This window comes from Sminthopsis crassicaudata, chromosome 2 (assembly GCF_048593235.1).
Source record: "Sminthopsis crassicaudata isolate SCR6 chromosome 2, ASM4859323v1, whole genome shotgun sequence".
Taxonomy (NCBI): Eukaryota; Metazoa; Chordata; class Mammalia; order Dasyuromorphia; family Dasyuridae; genus Sminthopsis; species Sminthopsis crassicaudata.
The window spans coordinates 459,978,933-459,998,810 of record NC_133618.1 but is presented as its reverse complement, the minus strand read 5'-3'; the positions used below and the strand labels follow the sequence as shown (position 1 = coordinate 459,998,810).

Genomic DNA, 19,878 nt, shown 5'->3' with positions numbered 1-19,878 from the left:
TATCTATATGAGCATATAATGATAGTAGCTAACTTTTGCATAGTACTTACTGTTGGTCAAACACTATTCTAAGTGCTTTACTATTATTTTGAGACCTGAGTCTAACAACAACTCTAGAAGGTAGGAGCTCTTAGCCCCATTTTTCAGATGAAAAAAACTGAGCCAAAATGAAGGTAAGTGACTTATTCATGTTTATACAGCTAGTAAGTATCTAAGTTCAGATTTGAACTCAGATCTTGCTGACTCCAGCTTCACCCTCTATTCACTGCATCATCTACCTGCTTTATAGAAAAAGGGGAGAAATGGTACAGATGTTGTGGAGGTATATATTAGAATATTAGAGCTAGGAAAACAGTATAAAGCAAAGACTGTAGAATGACACAGCTAGAGTAGACCTTGAATGTAAAATATTAGGATAGGGGCAGTTAGGTGGCGTAGTGGATAGAGCACCAGGCTTGAATTCAGGAGGACCTGAGTTCAAATCTGGTCTCAGACACTTAACACTTCCTAGCTGTGTGACCCTGGGCAAGTCACTTAACCCCAGCCTCAGAAAAAGAAAAAAAAATTAGGGTAGATAGGTATCTTAGACCATAGAAATAAGTATTAATACTATAAGAAAACTTAGAAACATCTTATTCAAATGGGCTTCATCTTACCAGTAAAAACTGTGACCCAAAGAGGTAAAGTTTTATCCAAGATCACACAGCCAGGATTTCTGATTCTCCACCCAGCATATTCTCTAATATACTCTTCTTTGTCCCCAATTCTCCAATGCTCTACCAGGGCAAAATAAGCCAGATGTTGTGAACTTTCAAACGCAGTCTCTGTTGTCATAATTATGACACTTTTTTTTTTATGGCTCTGATCCTTTGGTTTTTTGTGTGTGTGTCAAAAGCCCATCCTCTTGACAACACTGTAAAGCATTAGAAAGCCTTGTATGGCACTAGTAATGCTCTGCTGACAATCTTCAGATTAAGAATTAAGCTGTTAAATGGAAAATAATGTTGACTTTCTAGTTCCCTAGTTATATGATACCCTCCTATTTATCTTCTAGAGTTACCCTGAACAAGACTAATACCTATTCTATATGACAACCCTCACATTTAGAGACAAAATTCTCCCTGTCTTCTTTTCTGGAAAGTATTTCTAGTTTCCTAAAATTCTAAAATATCATGGTGTCAAGTTGATTGCCCTTCTCTGGGTGTGTGCCTAAAATGTTATGTCCAGAACTATATGCATTGAATACACAAAGGACTTTATCGGGATTTTTGTAATGAAGAAAAGATCGAGGTCTCTGCAAATATCACCTTTCTTCCACTATTAATTCAAATGTTATCTTTGTCCTGGACTTATTAAAATGGCATGCCCTCATTCATGATTTGCCTATTTGGATTTTTTAAAATGGATTTTTATTGACACCTTTTGGGTTTAAGTCACCAAGATGTTCCTTATGTTACTCTCATTCTCTTCTGTCAGAGAATCATATCTTACAGCAAACAAAGTTTTAAAAGAAATAAGAAAGGAAGGAAGGAAAGAAGGAGGGAGGGAAGATAAATGAAAAAAGAAGAAAGAAAGAGAGAAAAAAGAGAAAGGAAAGGAGAAAGGGTAAAAGGAAAGAAAGAAAGAAAAAAGAAAGGAAAGGAAGAAAGAAAGAAAGAAAAAAGAAAGGAAAGGAAGAAAGAAAGAAAGAAAGAAAGAAAGAAAGAAAGAAAGAAAGAAAGAAAGAGAGAGAGAGAGAGAGAGAGAGAGAAAGAAAGAAAGAAAGAAAGAAAGAAAGAAAGAAAGAAAGAAAGAAAGAAAGAAAGAAAGAAAGAAAGAAAGAAAGAAAGAAGGAAATAGAAATGAAGATAAAGAAAGAAAAAATCACTATGTCTTAAGATTTTAATATTATAAGTAATGTTCCACATCCTTACCCCTTCCTTACCACCACCCCTCAACCCCTGCCCCCTGCCACCTAATAGAGAAAGGAGTGAAAGGAGTGAGAGGTATTTTTTTGCATCTCTTCTTTGGGCTCAAGGCCAGGCTTTTTTATCTTCAATTGTTTGCTGTTCTTCTTTTCATTTAGATTGCTGTAGTTACTGTGTATTCCTGTTTCTGCCTATTTTGCTTTTTCTTAGTTCATGTAAGTCTTTCCTTGTTTCCACATATTTGTCATGCTTATGTTGTGCCTACCTGGATCCTTGCCTTTCCTTCCTATTTTTTTCCTACTTTTCTTTACTATTTATTGTCTGAGACTACAATATCTGCCTATAGACTTATGTGTCCTCTAGTAAAGAAACAACTTTTTTAATACAAATTTTCATGATTTTAGATTTCCATGTATCATATTTGCTTAAAGCAAGACCCACCTGTGCTCACTATAGTTTCCTGACAGTCCCCATAATAATTATTCAGAATGTCATGTATATAGAGCTTTTACATTTGCAAATTCTTTCCTCACAACAACCTTGTAAAGATTCTGCAATTATCGTTATGATCATTTTATAGATGAAGTAATCGAAGCTTTGAGAAGGTGATTTTCCCAGAGCCACACAGCTAGTAGATGTTGGATCTGAGATAGAAAACCAGGTCTCCTGACTATGAGCCCAGAGTTCCTTCTACTACATCCCATTGACTCTCTCATCTATTATTATTGGGCAGCCCCTTTTCAAGTCCTCTGTTAGCTTGCCCCACCTCACCACCCCACTAAATTCAGCTGGCCCTAGCCCTCAGACTGAAGAATCTAGCTGACTGTGACCTCTAACTCACCCTCAGCATGTATTAAATACTCCCATTAACTGGTTTTTTTATACTTCAGATGAATAATACTAAGTTCCTGTGTAGAGTCCATCAGTTACATCAGCCTACACATCACTCCTCCAAGCATATGGCGTCAAAACTCTTGGCTAATTGGGAGGGGGGGGGGGCAGTTCTTAGCATCCCTTTTCTATTTATGGATAAAAAACATGCCAGCAAGGCAGGAAGCCACATTCACCCAGAAGCACCCAGTCTTAGGGGCAGATAAGTGAATGCTGACAACTGAAGTATTTTTTTTTAAACAGTGACGAACTGAATTTATTTAAGCCAACATTGCTAGGCATATTTCCATTTCAGCTTCTATTTGTCATTCTGCATTTGTACCAAGTAGGGCAATTGATTCACTTGACTGGCGTAAGTAAAAAAAAGGGGGGGGGAGGGAAGGGAAAGTATATATCTAAATATACATATATATTTTTCTTTTTTCTTTTTACTTACTTTTACATATATGTACAATATAACATATATACTTATGTATGCATGTATTTGCATATAGTCCTTCCCCATCAGCCCTAGAGTTTAGAAGTAGTTTTCTCTATAGATAGAATAACTGATCCTGTAGGTTATAGTTCTCAAGAGAGAAGGTCACTAATATACTGAAAAGAACACTGGAATTGTGGGTCATAACACCTGGGCTTGAGTTCCAGCTTTTACGAGCGTTACAAATATTTTCTTATCAGATTTTTACAACAATACTGGGAGAGAGATAATAATACTATCTCTATTTTATAGTTAAGGAAAATGAGGTTGCACAGGTTAAATGACTTGAACAGCGATAGTAACTGTCTGAGGCTAAATTTGAATTTAGGTTCTCCTGACACCAGGTCCAGTGCTTTGTCCACCGAGTCACTAGGCTGCCTAGGAACTATCATCTAAATTGGGCCTTGAAAGTTAATTTGTTGAATAACTTCAATAAGTAGAAATGGGATAGAGAGCACATTCCAGGAATAGAATGGAATGATATGAGCAAAGAGGAAGAGACAAGAAAGGTTTGTTTGGCTTTTCAAGCCTTCCCAATGTAACCCCAGCCTACCTTTTCAGGTTTATTATGCATTAGTTTTCTTCCTATGTTCTAGATTCTAACCAAATTAGATGTAATTCTTATATTCAATGCCATCTTGCTAATTGTTTTTCTGCTTTTTCAGAGGCTGACTCCTCTGTCTCAATGGCTATCTAGCTTCTTCCAAGGTTCAGCTCAAGTGCTATTACCTAGGGCCATAAGAAGGCTTCTTGAGGGTAATTCCTAAATCCTACATCTCCCACCCCAATCCTAGAAAATCAATTTGTATACTTTTTTATTTACTTATTGTTTTTTTCTGACAGAATGTAAGGTCTTTGAGGTCAGGTATTATTTTGTTATTAATCTTTTTATTATTAAGATATAGCACAGTACCAATCATGTAGTAATAGTAGTAGTAGTAGTAGTAGTAGTAATTAAATTATTGTAATTAAAATAGTCAACTTTTTCCCTGTGGAAAATGTGCTAAGAACCGTAAACCTGGGCTTTAAATCCTGACCACTATTCATTTACTTGGAGTCCCTGGGTAATTCACTTTTGTAAAACTTCTACTTGCTTTTGATAACTTGGTCCTATTAGTTAAATAATTTTAATTATTATTATAAACAATGATAATTATAAATGGGATAGCTACGTGACACAGTGGATAGAGAAACAGATCTAGAGTCAGAAAGACTTGTTTTCATGATTTCAAGTCTGGCCTCAGACACATTAACTATGTGACTCTGGGCAAGTCATTTAACCATATTAGCATCAATTTCATCATCTGCAAAATGAGTAAGAAAAGGAAATAGCAAACCACACCAGTATCATCTTTCTTCTGTGAAGCCTTCTTTGATTTCCCCAGTACCCAATGAATTTCCAGGCCTGGAGACAGAAAGACTTATCTTCATCAATTTAAATCTGGCCTCAGACACTTATTATCTATACGATGATGATCAAGTCACTTAACCCTGTTTGCTTCAGTTTCCTTATCTGTAAATTGAATTGGGGAAGGAAATGGCAAACTATTACAGTAGATCTGCCAAGAAAACGCCAGACAGGGTCATGATGAGTCAAACATGACTGAAAAATAACTGAACCTAAAAATAATAAATATATTATGTAATAATTATTTCTGGTTATATTTAATAAAATGTCAAATTAAATAAATCATACATAATAATATCATATGTGATAATTATGCAATTACATCAGTCTTAATTATAGCTACATAATTTATATATAATTATACAGCATGTGTGAATGTAATTATACAATAGCCACAATTGTAAATCTACCTCTTTCTATGTGAGAACTGAGCTAGCCAATGCAGGGAAGATATTGTCTCTTATTGATAGAGCATTGAATTTGGAATCAGCAAGTTTTTTGGGCCACTTGAGACACTTATTAGCTGGGTGACCCTGGAAAAAGTCACTTATTCTTTCTCAAACTTAGTTTCTTCATCTGTAAAAAGAAGTTAATACTCTTTGAAGCATTTACTTCATAGGATTATTTAGCAATCAAAGGAAATAATGATTGTAAAGTCTTTTGGGAACCTTACGATGCTGTGTAAGTTTTGGTTAAGTTTGTAGGCATATATGACCAAATTGATTGTAGATAATGGATATGTGTTCTCAGTAACTTTCAAAAAAGACCCTACCAAATCAGGGATGGGTTAGGATCTGCACTGATGGCAGGAGTACTCATTTTGCTAAAATGTCATTGTTATTCAACTGTGTCAGTCATGTGTGGCTCTGTGAGACCATTTTCTAGGCAAAGATACTGCAGTGATTTGGCGTTTCTTTTTCCAGCTCATTTTACAGATGTTGAGGGTGAAGTGACTGGCTCAGGGTTACACCGCTAAGAAGTATCTGAGGCCAAATTTGAACTCATGAAGAAGAATCTTCCTAACTCCAGGCTCTGCACTGCACTACCTAACAACCATTGATAAAACTACAGACCTTGAATGCTCTAATTATGATATTTATGCAGTGTTTTAAGTTTTTCCAAGAACTACACATATATTATTCCATCTGATTCTCTTAGTAACACTATGAGACAGATAGCTAGCTCTACTTATTATCACGCTCAATTTTACAAATGAAGAAATTTTCAGAGAGTTTGTTACTTGTCCATGACTATATAGCTAATAAGTCTAGAAGGTAGGGACTGAAATAAGATCCCCTTAACTTTTCCTCCAAAAAATTCCAGCACTCTTTCCTCTATATCATTGAATAAATCCTCATCTCAAAGATGAGCAAGCAGAAGGTAAAAAAGAAGTCACCTGACCAAGGTCACTGAAATTATGGCAGAGTTTGTACTAGAAGCCTAGCCTCCTCATTTTAAGTCCAGTGTTTAATTTCTCAACATGCTCCAAATATTATCTCTTTTTTTTTTTTCCCTGAGGCTGGGGTTAAGTGACTTGCCCAGGGTCACACAGCTAGGCAGTGTTAAGTGTCTGAGGCCACATTTGAACTCGGGTCCTCCTGAATTCAGGGCTGGTGCTTTATCCACTGCGCCACCTAGCTGTCCCTATTTTATCTTTCATTTTATCTTCACAATCAACCTGGAAGTAGAGTTATTATCTTCATTTTACAAATGAGTAAACCAAGTCTGAGAGATTTGAAGTGACCTGTTCAGAATAACAATACTGTTAAGTGTTTCAGACTGAATCTAAACTCCATTCTTTTGACTCCAGATCTTACTTTTTACCCCTATCCCAGCTATATAATTCAATGATCATCATGTACTGATTTGGATCCACAGTTTATAGAAATAGGCTTATACATAGAAAGCACAATTACTTTTTATGTCTTTGTGATATTTTCCTGAGCATTTTCCCTTGGTGGTTCGAGGAATGGGTATGAGGAAAGAAGTTTATGAGTCCTGTTCTCTTAAAAAAATTTCCTTTCCCTCCTGATCAAAATGACTCATGATAATATGGATTTAGATCACACAGACAACATACAATCAGAAAAAACTTTAGATATTATCTGATGTACCAGTTCCTGAATGAAAATTCCGCTATGACATTTTTAACAAATGTTCTTTTACCTTTCCCTGTTGTGAAAACACATAGAGATGGAGGACTCACTACCTTCCAAGGGAGCCCTTTTCAGCTTGTATAGTTCTGGTTTTTAGAATGGTTCTTGTTTGTATTTTTGGTTAGTTGGTTTGTTGTTTGTTTTTCCAATTAAGGTGAAATCTGCCTCTTTGCAACTCTAACCTCTGTTCTATGTTTTGCCCTCTGGAACCAAGCAGAATAACTCCACTCCCTCTTCTACACGACAATCCTGATTCAGATCCTTGAAGCCAGCTATTTTCTTCTTTTCTGCAGGTTATATATCTCTTGTTTGTTTCACATTCCTCGGCCCATACAGTTTTGAATGCTCTCCTGTTTTTCCTCCTCTAATCACTCTCCATTCTGTCAATGTCCTTTCTAACAGGGTTACAACTCTGTACAGAAAGTGTTTTATATTCATCAAGTTTTCCCATCACAGAAGTTAGCATTTCAGGTGAAAGTCTATCTTTTATCTCCCTATCGTTTATATGAATGAATGGAAGGAATCTGTATTCGTTTTCAGAAACCTCAAGAGCTTCCTCCCAAAGTTCAACTCCTTTCTTGCCTTTTTGCCTATAATGTTCCTTTCATCTCCAATCAGCTCATTCTCCTCTCCTTCAATTGCCATTCCTGATATTCCTTTTGCTCCTTTCAAATCTCTTATTAGTAGCTACTGGAAGATGGCTCTATCATTTTCATTAAATGTATCCTCTGATACCTGTAGCCCAAGTCTGAAAAACCATAGGAGATCAGTCCTCCCAATTCTGCTGCAAAGCATATCTTCAAGGCATCCTTTTCTGAGATTGGGGTTGATATCCTGAGTTCTCCCTTATTTCTCAGGCTTTTTTCAAATCTCATCTTCTATTTTAAAAACCAAAAGAAATTCAAACGCCTTGATCCCAAAACAACAATTGAATTATTAATAAGGAGGTCTCTATAGAGAAAATATGGAAAATATGAAAAAGCTCCTCAATAACTATTGACTGAGTTCTAGGGTGGGATTCTATGTATAAAAGCAATGAGAGTCAGAATGTTAACGCTAAGAGACACTGGATCATACAGAATTTTAAAACATATAAAATTGAATGTTGTACTTGAAAGCTTTATCAGAACATAAGCTAGGAATTAGAAGAAACATTAGCACATAAAATACTAGAACATAAAACATTTGCATTGGATATCCCTGGAAAAGACAAGACTTAGAATGCCAGACCTGAACATGGAAAGGATCTTAGAATATTATAACAAAGAAAATCCAAAATGAGATGGTCCCTTTTGCTATTTTATTTAATCAATTCATTTAACATAGGAGGCTCAGAGAGGTGAAAAGTTAAAATTTTAAGGTCACATAATTAGTAAATTTTAGCCTTTCCAGAAAACAGCATCTGATTGAAGAAACAAGATTAACAGACCCCAAATATTCCCAGAATGTGTCTAATAAAACACAAAATAAATTGCAAGTTTGAGCCCTAAGATTCCAAATTACGATTGCCCAGTATTCTGGGACATTGCTGAGAGATTGAGAAGTAGGGGTAGTACTGGTGAACTGAAAGAAAGATAGAGAATTTTATTTACTTTCTAATTTTTATTTTAATCCTGTAAAATGCAAGTCTGGCTGTGTTTTCTTTGAAATAAGGTTCTATGACAAATTGTGACTACTTTAAAAACAGGTTTAGCACCTATTTTCCTCTCTGGATCTCAATTTCTTCACTTATATAATATTTGGGCTGGAGAATATGTTTGGCTACATCCAACTTTAGTATTCTATATTCTAAGGTCCCTTTTAGTATCAATTTCATATGATTCTGGAGTCTCCAAATCTAGTTAAGGTTCTCTTTCTTTTGTGATAGAGGAAGTTCTAGAAAACATGGATCAATCAAATTATCAAGTGCAATTTATTTTACAAAATAAGTCCAGTTAATGAGCATTTATTAAATATTTACTGCAATCGAGGTATTATACTAAGCCCTAGAAATGTTGTTATGGTTTTGTCCTTCATTTGTGAAGAGCACCATGACATGCAAGGGAGTTGGATTTAAATGAGGGAGAGCTGTGCAAGGTCACCTGCCTCACTTTCCCCTCCAGAGCTACATAGGTCCACTGGCAAGACTGAGATCTGGACGACTGGAGATGGCCCTGAGTGCAGTGGGAGGCCTTGGTCTTTTTAAGCTAAGGCCTTTAACAGGTCTCAGTTTGACTGAGTCTGCATCTGCACAGTGATTAAGGCTGGGTAGCAATTGAGACAAAGAATCTCCTTTTTCACCTTGTCCAATAATAAAGCAGAAAGAAAAGACATTCGCTGTTCCTATAGTAGTTTACATTCGTGTAAAAGTGAGATGAAAAACTGTGGGATATTTGGTAGTAAAAGGGGGAGTAGAGTTAAGGGGACATTGGAGAAGTCCACGAGAGTCAGGATTGCAGCTTGTAGAGGAAAAAAGACATGGCTGGCCTGAACCTCCTCCTCCCTAAAATGGAGGTTTTGAAGGAACCAACCAAATAAAGGGAGAAGCCATAGTGTAAAACTGCTTCCAGCTTATGAAATCCTGGGACTGAGGGAGTTTCCAGAATGAGGAGTTTGGGGGCATTCTAAAAAAAGATTGAGGGGAGCTAGAGAGGACTGAAGACAAAACTCACCTGGGGCTTCCCTTTAAATGTCTTTATTCACAAGTGATATATCTTTCTTCCAAACCCAGATGAATTCATCAGGGCTCTTCAGGTTGAAATGCAATGAAGTCAAACGATCCCTTTTCTCTTCACAGCCTCTCAGTCAAGCAGCTCCCATTGTCCCTTCTGATTGCTGCGGCTCAGGGAGAGCGGGCACTTTGCAAAGGCTAGTCCCAGGAACTCCCTACCTCTCCCTGCCCTTCAGCCCCATCTCTGAGAGACTTTTGATGCTTTCTCTTGACCCTATCAAGTTCAAGCTCTGAGTGGAGCTGCCACATAGAATGTGAGCCCAGAGCTGCAGCTGATGATATATATCAACCACAAACCAGAATAATTGTGCAAATTAGTCCCGTTTTTCTCCTCAGTTAAGGCCCTAACTTTCCAATTTTAAAGAAACACATATGACTTTTTGTCCAGAGAGAAGGAAATCCTTGACTGTGGCTGCTTTGCTGTTTTCTGATTTGGTGTCCTTGTTTCTCCTCTCTGATCAATATGTTGCCTGCTTCCTGTCTTTTTTTTTCTTTTTCCTGTTTTTCATTCTCCCTCCCCAGCTATATGGAGCACTTTCTCAAATTATCTTCCAGAAATTCCTGACACTACCAATTACTGCAAGTTAAGCCACAGTGATTTAAATGGTTCATGGAATCTTTTTTTGCCTGACATTTGCATTCTGCTAATAATATGACTCACAGATTAAAGCTTACCATTGTGAGAGAACCATGGGGGGATACCATTGTAGAGGAAGTGTCAGATCAGAAGCTTTAGAACTAAAAATGTAAAAATTTTTACAGATGAAGAAACTGAGGCCCAAGGAAGTGAATTAATTTGATTAAAACCACATAGGTAGTGCCTTTGATAGCAATGCTAATATTCAAATCCAGTACCTCTGTTACTAAATCCACTTGTCTTTCCAACTTCATAAGATAAAATAAAACCCTTTTCTTTTTCTTTTTTTTTCTTTTGTTTTTTATTAATTTTTATAATTATAACATTTTCTTTGACAGTACATATGTATAGGTAATTTTTTTAAACAACATTATCCCTTGTACTCCCTTCTGTTCCGAGGTTTTCCCCTCCTTCCTTCCATCCCCTCCCCTAGATGGCAGGCATTCCCATACATATTAAATATCTTATAGTATATCCTAGGTACAATATATATGTGCAGAACCAAATTTTGTTGTTGTTGTTGTTGCAAAGAAAGGATTGTATTTGCAAGGTAAAAATAATCTGGGAAGAGAAACAAAACAAAACAAAACAAAAAGCAATGTTCACAGTTTACCTTTTTATTTTTCAATAGTTGAATAGTGGATGGAGTACCAGAGCTGGAGTCAGGAAGACTTATTTTATAGGGTTCAAATTTAGCCTCAAACACTTACAAACTGTGTGATCCTGGGCAAGTCATTAACCCTGATTTGCCTTAGTTTCCTCATCTGTAAAGTAAGCTGAAGAAGGAAAAGGAAGACCACTCCAGAATTTTTGCCAAGAAAATCCCAGGTGGGGTCACAAAAAGTCAGACATGACTGAAAGTGACTGAATAACTTCAAAGGATAAGCACTAGATTGAACATCAGATAGCATAGATTCTAATCCTAGCAGTGTCACTAGAATAGAGCAATGGGAACTTTCCTCCATGGCATTGAAATTTAGAAACCACAGAAAATAATAATATTCTTCAGTAACACAAAAACCTAATTCACAAGAATAACTAGTTAAAAACATGAAGTTATCTTCCTACCTGCCTTAACTCCTTCAAATTCCTCCTACTTGGCTCCTTTTCCCAAATTGGTGGCTTCCACAACAGCTTTTTGAGGTATCCTAAAGTTGCTCTTCCAGTAGATCATGGATCCCTACTCTCCATCTTTCATAATACAATTCGCCTTAAAAAAATTAATTTGAAACACACTGTATGCTATTAGTCTCAGATGTTCAACCTCCTAGTTTAAGTCTGAGTCCCTAACCTACTCTGCAAATCAACTTAACTCTGTTACTGCCTTAGGTTCTTCCTAATGATAAAAACAACTCATTTCTATAGTGCTTTCTTTTTTATATTCTTGGTGAAGTAGTTAATGTAAGCATGCATTTCCATTTTCCAGATGAAGAAACTGTGACCCAGAAAATTGGGTTCCCATGTTAATAAGGGTTCGAGTAAAGATCCCAACATTCTCATTTAAAACGCAGCAGCCTTTCTTCTGTACCCCATAGTTTTTCTGCAAAGTGAAAAAAAGTGAAAAAGTGAAAAATTATTCATCCAAGAGCACAAAGTAAAATGACTAAAGAGAGTAACTTTCTTTACTAAATGTGCCCAATTAAAAGAATGAAATATTTGCTCTGAAGCAAAATGATGAGCAGGGAGCGGGCCCACAGTCCAACTATGATTCATAATGCCACAAACATAATCCAAGACTCCTTTTAGATGAGCTTAAAGTGTTTTGCAGACCTTGGCTTATTCATCTTTTACCAGTGTCTCTCCAAAATAAACAAATAAATAAATAATGTAAAATAGAATTCAGTGTATCATCCAAAAGCTAAAAGTTACTGTTTCTCTTACATTCTGGCCTATACTCTAAAGTGTAACCATTTTATAGAATTTCAGGGAATTAATCAGGCTCTCATTATGATGTCAAAGAAATGCCAACAAAAGAGCCAGAAGACAAATAAAGGAGTAATTCAGACCAAGGGTTTCTATCCTTAAACTATCCATCCTTTCTACTTTTGAAATTCACACCCAGTTAGCAAATGAAGTTATGGATTAGTTTTCTATTTTATCTCTATCTCCCTCCCTAACTCACCCTACCCTGACTCTCTGGCTATATATATTTGTATGATCTTCCCCAAAATGCCACCAGCCCTGTTCTGTGCTTTCCTAGGCAAAGCCGCCAATTAAAACCAGCAGGGTGTTTGCCGTGAATTAGGGCTCTCAGGCTGGACTGCTGGAATGGAGTGGGTGGTGCTGAAGGTGTCGGAAGTGGATGGTGCTGAGCAATGGCACCCTGGGGCTGAGCCTCGGTCTTCGGAAAGAGAAACTCTTATCACTCCAGCCCTTGGCCGTCTGGAGAGGGAAGATGACTCTCAGCTGATTACCTCCCTCCAAACCCTGTGTTGAGATTCTGGGCAACTGAAAAGTTGGAAAGAGTCCTAGAATGCAATGTAGAAAGTCTGGTTCCATTCTTAGCTCTATGCAAACCCAGAGTTACCTCTCTGTGACTCAACTTCCTCTAGTAAATGAAGGGGTTGGACAAGAGGGCCTAGTCACCTTGAGCTTTAGATCAAGGATCCTCGGAGCCAGTGACCCGCTCCAGTGTTTAACATTTACTCATCTTCTTGCATCCCCCATATTTAGCACAGTGACTGGCACCTAGTAAGCTCTTAATAAATGCTTGTTCTCTGTTTGAGTCCTGAAGTCTATAGTCCTTTCCAGTTCCAACATTCTGTGTTCTAAGCTTCTCTCCAGCTGACAGTCTATGAAGTTCATTTTTTCCCCTTTTTTTTCTTACTTGAATAGTATTAAAGAGCTTAGAAAATAGGCAACGTAAAACAAAAGCATGCCATTTTCCATGGAGGAGCTAAATTTCTATCAGAGTCTGCTGATCAAGCACTGAGAGGCTGGGGAGGGGGGAACAGAGTGGTGTTGGGGGGGAGGGCGGTGAGCAGCACAGAAGGGAATAGAGAGATTCCCTTCCTCCCTTCCTCTTTCCTTCCCCTTGGTACATCATGTGCCTCTTTCTAGTCAATACGTATTGAAATCCAGGAGTAAAGAAGCTAGTTACTTGGTTGTATTGGAGTTAAGAGTTTGCCAAAAATGGAAGGCACGTTAGGTCTCCAGGGAGGGGAAAAAAGCATCTTCAAAAACGTTCCTTGTTGCCTGAAGCCAAATGCCTTGCAGTAGGGCTGTGTCAGCCCTTTCTCAGAACCTTTCCACTAGTGCTGTCCTATTAAGCAGGCCTCTCCTGTTCCCAGGGCTGAGGCAGCCTGTCACTCGCTAGCCTGGGAGCGGTTATTTATAGAATCCAGTCCCTCCTTCCCATGCTCCCTAGCCTCACCTCTCTACTTGCAGGCTAGCTCCAATTATATGTGAATGGGGGAGAAACAACCTGGCAGGTTTGGAGCAGGCGAGCAGCGTGGTAACGGTTCCCTCACACTCAAACTTTCCGCTGTCACTCTTCCTTTCCTCTTCCCTGCCTGATGATTTCTTCCTCTTCCATTCCTTCATCCATCCTCCACCCCATCCCACTGCTGGATTACTCTTCTCACAACACCTCAGTTATCAGACTTTAAACTTACAAGAGATTTCCTGGTAAAATGATTTTTTGGTTCACTGAAAATGAACCTTAGACAGATCAATTATGAAATATGACCCTCAGTTTCTTAAAAATTTAATTATCTCTGAAGTTCCATTTGGACTAACAGTCTATGTCCTAAAATCATATTATGTTTTAGCATTCTATGTCTAAGCAGTTTATAGCCCTTTAGAGTGATAAATTCCTATTTTCTTTGTCTTAAGAGACCTTAGGACATGTGTACCAGATCTATTATATTCTGAGGTCCCACTATACCTGTCCAGCATTTTATATTCTAATTTTCTGTGTTCTTAAGGTATAACTTCTTATTAGGTAGGCTATATTTTAAGGTAACTTCTAGCATCACCACTTTGTTTTCAGATCATTTAAGCTTTAATATTCTATGTACCAAGGCCCTTCAAGATTTAACATTCTATGTTAAAAATGACCTGTCTGTGCTGATATTTTAAGTCTTCACTTCAGAATATTGATTGTAACTGAAGTTTAGTTTGTCGTCTTTCTTCCCATTAGGGATCACTGTCCTTTCTAGTGGATGGAAATAAAAGCATAGTAGGTTGAGATTGAATGTATACTGAATCCAAGTTGTTTCCTGGAAGTTGCTTTAAAATAAGCAAATAACATTAGATTGCTAAGGTGACCTTTATCTCTTTATCCTTAAAATCTAAATCAGAAAAAGAATAAAAAAGAATATAAGCCTGAGAGTCAGGAGACCTGAGATCTAGATATGAGCATGATAAAATCCTCCTACTTTAACTGAAACAAATTACTTCTGTGCCTGTTTTCTAATTTTTGAGAGGTGCGGAATTTGGATTAATCAGAAGATCCCTCAAAGTTCTGCTAATTTATATTCCCAATTTTATGTGCTAAGGCAAAGGTATCCAATTCAAATAGAAACAAATCCCTTTAGCTGCATACTGACTTAGAAAACCACAAGTTTACATTATCTATGTTGTGTTTAATTTTTATTTATTTTGCTAAACACTTTGCCAACCACATTTTAATCTGGTTCAGGATACATTTGCTCTAGGCTGCACAAATTTAACAGCTCTGTAAAGGACTTTGTTTTTCTCACTTGAGGTTAATCATGAATTTACCAGATTTCCTCATGCATGTCCTCTCTCTCCAAAGGACTTAAGGTCAGAAGATGAATTTGAATCTCTGCTTTGCTACTTATTAGTTATGTGTAAGCTTGCAAAAGTCATCTCACTTCTCTGACTCTGACCTCATCAATAAACTGAGCAAGTTAGAAGGTTTCTCTCTTCCACTTTTAAATCCTATGATCTGATGATCCTATTACAATATCAACCTTCAATTGATGTATCACAGAATCATGGAATTCCAGAGTTGGAAAGGACCTCAAGGATCACCTAGTTCTTCTCTGTCCCACACTCCTGGTATCTTTCTGTGTTTTTTCCTAGGTGATTTTGTACTTTTTATTCCTCTGTCTCTATCACCTTTTTTCATTTTCTTCTCTCATCTTTTTGCCATCCTTTCCTTCCATTTTCTTTCTCTTTCCTCCATGTTTTCCTCTTTCCCTTTGCCTCCAGCAGTCCTACCCCCCATCCCTACACATTGTCCTCTTTCTAAGCTCCCTTGCTGTTCTTCATTGCTGTATCATTAATGTGCTCTTTGATACAGCTCACAGCCTGATGATTATTCTGAGGTCAGCCTATGCAGGTGCCATGAATTTCACTAATCCAACTCAGAGAGCCTCTGTCCATAATCGCCCCTCCTGTTCTACAGGGTCTGAATCCTAATTTGTTATTAGCCACGTCTGCTGCTGCTATATTCCCAGGGCCTTTATTTTGTCTTTTCTTTCTCTTTTTTCCTTTTTTTTTTTTTTTCTCCTTTTTTTTTTGCCCACAGTTCTGAGCTGCTCAGAGGAGTCTGAGAATTTGTCACAATGAAGTTTCTATTCTGAGGGTAGGGGTAGGGGCCTCAGGTTTTATAAAGAGTTCCAATGATTGGCAATGAGAAAGGGGCGCTATCAGGGCAGAAGAATATTTGTTGATTGGGAAAGCACCCTCTAAATGGATTATTGTTCTGAGAGCTTTGAGGGAGGTGAAAGCCACGTGTGGTCCATATGAAAGAGAGTCTATGTGGGGATTTTCATTAAGTGGTATGAAAGGTCACAGAATGCCTGAGTTTGAAGGGATCATAGAAATCATACAATTCTAAAAGCTCACATTTATATAGTGTTTGGGGAATCACAGAGGACTTTACAACCATCATCTCATTTGTTTCTCTCCAATAATCATATAAAGTAAGTAATATGAATATTTTTGGTCCTCATTTTACAAATAAGAAAACTAAGATTCAATAAACTTATGTAACTTGACCAACATCACGTAGCTAGCTAGAAGTAGAAGGGTCAGATCCTGAAACCAAGTCTACTGAACTTTCCTTCCTTCCTTCTTTCTTTCCTTCCTTCCTTCTTTTTTCTGTTCTTTGTTCCCTCACTCCTTTCTTTCTTTCCTTCTTTCCTTCCTTCCTCCCTTCCTTTCTTTGTTCTTCTCTTTTCCCCTCCTTCTTTCCTTGCAATTTCTTACATTATTTCATTTTTCTTTCCTTCTTTCTTCCTATTCCTAATTTGATAGCTACAAAAATAGGCCCATAAAGGAAAACAGAATCATCAAAGGTCAGCATGCTTATTAACAGCCAATGACTGAAACTCAAATCTCCTATCTCCCCATCTAGTGATATCTCCAGTTGTTCAAACAGATTCATATCTCATACTTAGAAAATGCAGATTTTAAGAGACCCACTGTATAGCTTCTTAGTATTCTGTCTGTTTCCCTGAGTATGGTTTTCCTTCTGTGATGAGATTGCCTTCACAAAACTCAGGCTCTGGGAGTCAGGTAAGAGAGAAATTTAAGCTACTTTTACAACCCTATGAAAACAAATTCATGGTTACTTTTACTATGGGCAAGGGCCAAGACAACAACAATTCTAATATTCAATTCAACTAAAATATATATTGAATACCTAATTTTATATAAAGCACTATGGTAAGTACTAAGAGAAAACAGAGATAAATAAAAGACAATCCCTTCCTTCAAGGAGACTTGAGTCTAGCTTTTTCATACTCACAATTATAATTAAATTGTGTGTTTAATGAGGTGATTCAAGGCAATTCCAATAGACTTATGATGGAGAGTGCCATACATATCCAGAAAGAGAACTATGGAGATTGAATGTGGATCAAAACATAATATTTTCTTTTTTTTTTTTTTAACAGTCTTAAAAATATGGTGGGAGCTTAAAACATATTTATTAATTTCAAATACATAGAGATGTCTATATGTCTTTTATTTCTATTTCAGAAATTTTTTTCAATATCTCAATTATCTATGATTTTATTGCTGCGGTTCCTCCATCCATTCAGAATGTTCTCATCCTTTTTTTTTTTTTTATTTTTATTTTATTTTATAATTATAACATTTTTGACAGTACATATGCATGGGTAATTTTTTACAACATTATCCCTTGCACTTACTTCTATTCAGATTTTTTCCCTTCCTCCCCCAACCCCCTCCCCCAGATGGCAAGCAGTCTTATATATGTTAAATATATTACAGTATATTCTAGATACAATATATATGTGTAGAAAAAACATAATATTTTCACTTAAAAAAGTATGTGTTTATTCCACACACATACATTTGAGTTGAATAAATGTTGACCTATAATACAAAATAAAATATAAATATGTAAGAAGGGTATAAAAGGTGTGATAAGATATATTAAGCAAAAAGAAATGTCACTTGTATGTGTGTGTGTGTGTGTGTGTGTGTGTGTGTGTGTGTGTGTGTGTGTGTGTGTGTGAGTTGTGAGCAAAGATGACTTTGTGGAAGCTTTACTTTGGTGAATTCTTAAAAGGGACTTTGGACTTGGACAAATCATTTGACTTTTTTTTTAAATCAAAGAACTTAAAGCTTAGGAATTTTCTAATCCAACATATTAGTTGAAATGAACCTCATTTTGGGTAGATGGGAGTAAGAGAGGGAAACTATATCATGAGATGGAAAGTAATTGACAAATCTAGTAAGTAATACGACTGAGATTCAAATCCAAACAATTCCCTTGACTTCAAATCCAGTTCTCTTCCCCTGAAACATATGATCTTGTGTTTTCTTTGTTTGTTTTTCATTTCTAAAATAGGAGTCAATAATTTCTAATATCCTTTCTAGGACCAATGTTCACTAATCTTAACATTTTATGTTTTCAGGTCTCACCCATTTCTATGATCTCATAGTCCAAGGTCCCTGAAAGTTCTGGTCAGGTTAATTTTTTTAAAGAAACAGTTTATAGGGTTTTATGGTTTCAATAGTAGTCTTGTGCATGGTCCTGTATTTATTTTTCAGATTAGATGCTTCTCCCATCCTGACTCCCCACAGGTTATTGAAAGGTGGCTGATTCTCATTCTCTCTCTCTCTCTCTCTCTCTCTCTCTCTCTCTCTCTCTCTCTCTCTCTCTGCAGGACTATACAACAATGGCTTACTAGGGTCCAGTCCCTCCTCTACTGCAATGAGAACGGGTTCTGGGGAACCTTCTTGGAAAGTCAGCGAAGCTGTGTATGCCACGGCAGTACCAGCCTATGCCAGAGGCCTATCCCCTGCATCATCGGGGGCAACAATAGTTGTGCCATGTGCAGCCTGGCCAACATCTCCCTCTGTGGCTCCTGCAACAAAGGCTACAAGCTCTACAGGGGCCGCTGCGAGCCGCAGAATGTGGATTCGGAGCGCAGCGAGCAGTTCATCAGCTTTGAGACAGACCTGGATTTCCAGGATCTGGAGCTGAAGTACCTACTGCAGAAGATGGACTCCCGCCTTTATGTCCACACCACCTTCATCAGCAATGAGATCCGCCTCGATACCTTCTTTGACCCCCGGTGGCGCAAACGAATGTCCCTTACCCTCAAGAGCAACAGAAACCGCATGGACTTCATCCATATGGTGATTGGTATCTCCATGCGTATCTGTCAGATGCGCAATAGTAGTCTGGACCCCATGTTCTTTGTCTATGTCAACCCCTTTAGTGGGAGCCACTCTGAAGGCTGGAATATGCCCTTTGGGGAATTTGGCTACCCACGCTGGGAGAAAATTCGCCTCCAAAATGGCCAGTGCTACAACTGGACTCTGTTGCTGGGCAACCGGTGGAAAACATTTTTCGAGACTGTTCACATCTACCTACGCAGCCGGACTCGGCTGCCTTCCCTACTGCGCAATGAGACTGGACAGGGACCGGTGGACCTGTCTGATCCCTCCAAAAGGCAGTTCTACATCAAAATCTCTGACGTGCAGGTGTTTGGCTACAGCCTTCGGTTCAATGCTGACCTCCTCCGGAGCGCCGTGCAACAGGTCAACCAGTCGTACACACAAGGCGGGCAGTTCTACTCCTCCTCTTCTGTGATGCTGCTGTTGCTAGATATCCGGGACCGAATCAATAGACTGGCTCCCCCCGTAGCCCCAGGGAAACCCCAGTTGGATTTGTTCTCCTGTATGCTGAAGCACCGCCTGAAGCTGACCAACAGTGAGATCATCCGTGTGAACCATGCACTGGATCTCTACAATACAGAGATCCTTAAACAATCGGACCAAATGACAGCCAAGCTCTGTTAACCCCAGGGACTGATCCTTTTGCTGTACAAAAGAAAAAAGCCTAAACAAACAAAAAAAATCACCACCCACAAAACAAAACAAAAACAAAAAAAGATAAAAAAAAAATTTGTAAAATGTAATTAATATTCAAAGAAAGGAGAAAATTCTTCATTTGTTGGAAAACTAAACCGTTCTAGCAACTGTATAAAACTGTCGGGCATGTTTGTTATTTCTATAATCCGTCATAAAAGAAGGGTCGCACCTTTCTCTCAAGCTGTGAAGGTGTTGCTTGGTAGGCTTCAGGGGCTGCATTAAGGGGGTAGAGGAGGGAACATGTACACAATGAATTGTAAAGATCTCTGCTGTGCAGGTGCTAAGATTACAAGAAAAGAGCTATATGTAATGTTTAAAAAAAAAAAAAAAAAACACTGCCATTTTTCCTTGTGGGAGGAAATAGGCA

At 37.8% G+C, this 19,878-nt stretch overlaps 1 protein-coding gene across 1 annotated transcript in view; it reads left to right on the top strand.

Annotated features, from left to right (window-relative positions):
* Positions 1-19,574, top strand: part of BRINP1 (BMP/retinoic acid inducible neural specific 1) — a 167,890-nt gene extending 148,316 nt beyond the window's left edge. The window contains exon 8 of the mRNA XM_074292911.1: positions 18,299-19,574. Coding sequence (XP_074149012.1) covers positions 18,299-19,439 — 1,141 coding nt within the window. The 3' untranslated portion in view covers positions 19,440-19,574. The remainder of the gene's footprint in view (positions 1-18,298) is intronic.
* Positions 19,575-19,878: the final 304 nt, after the last annotated feature.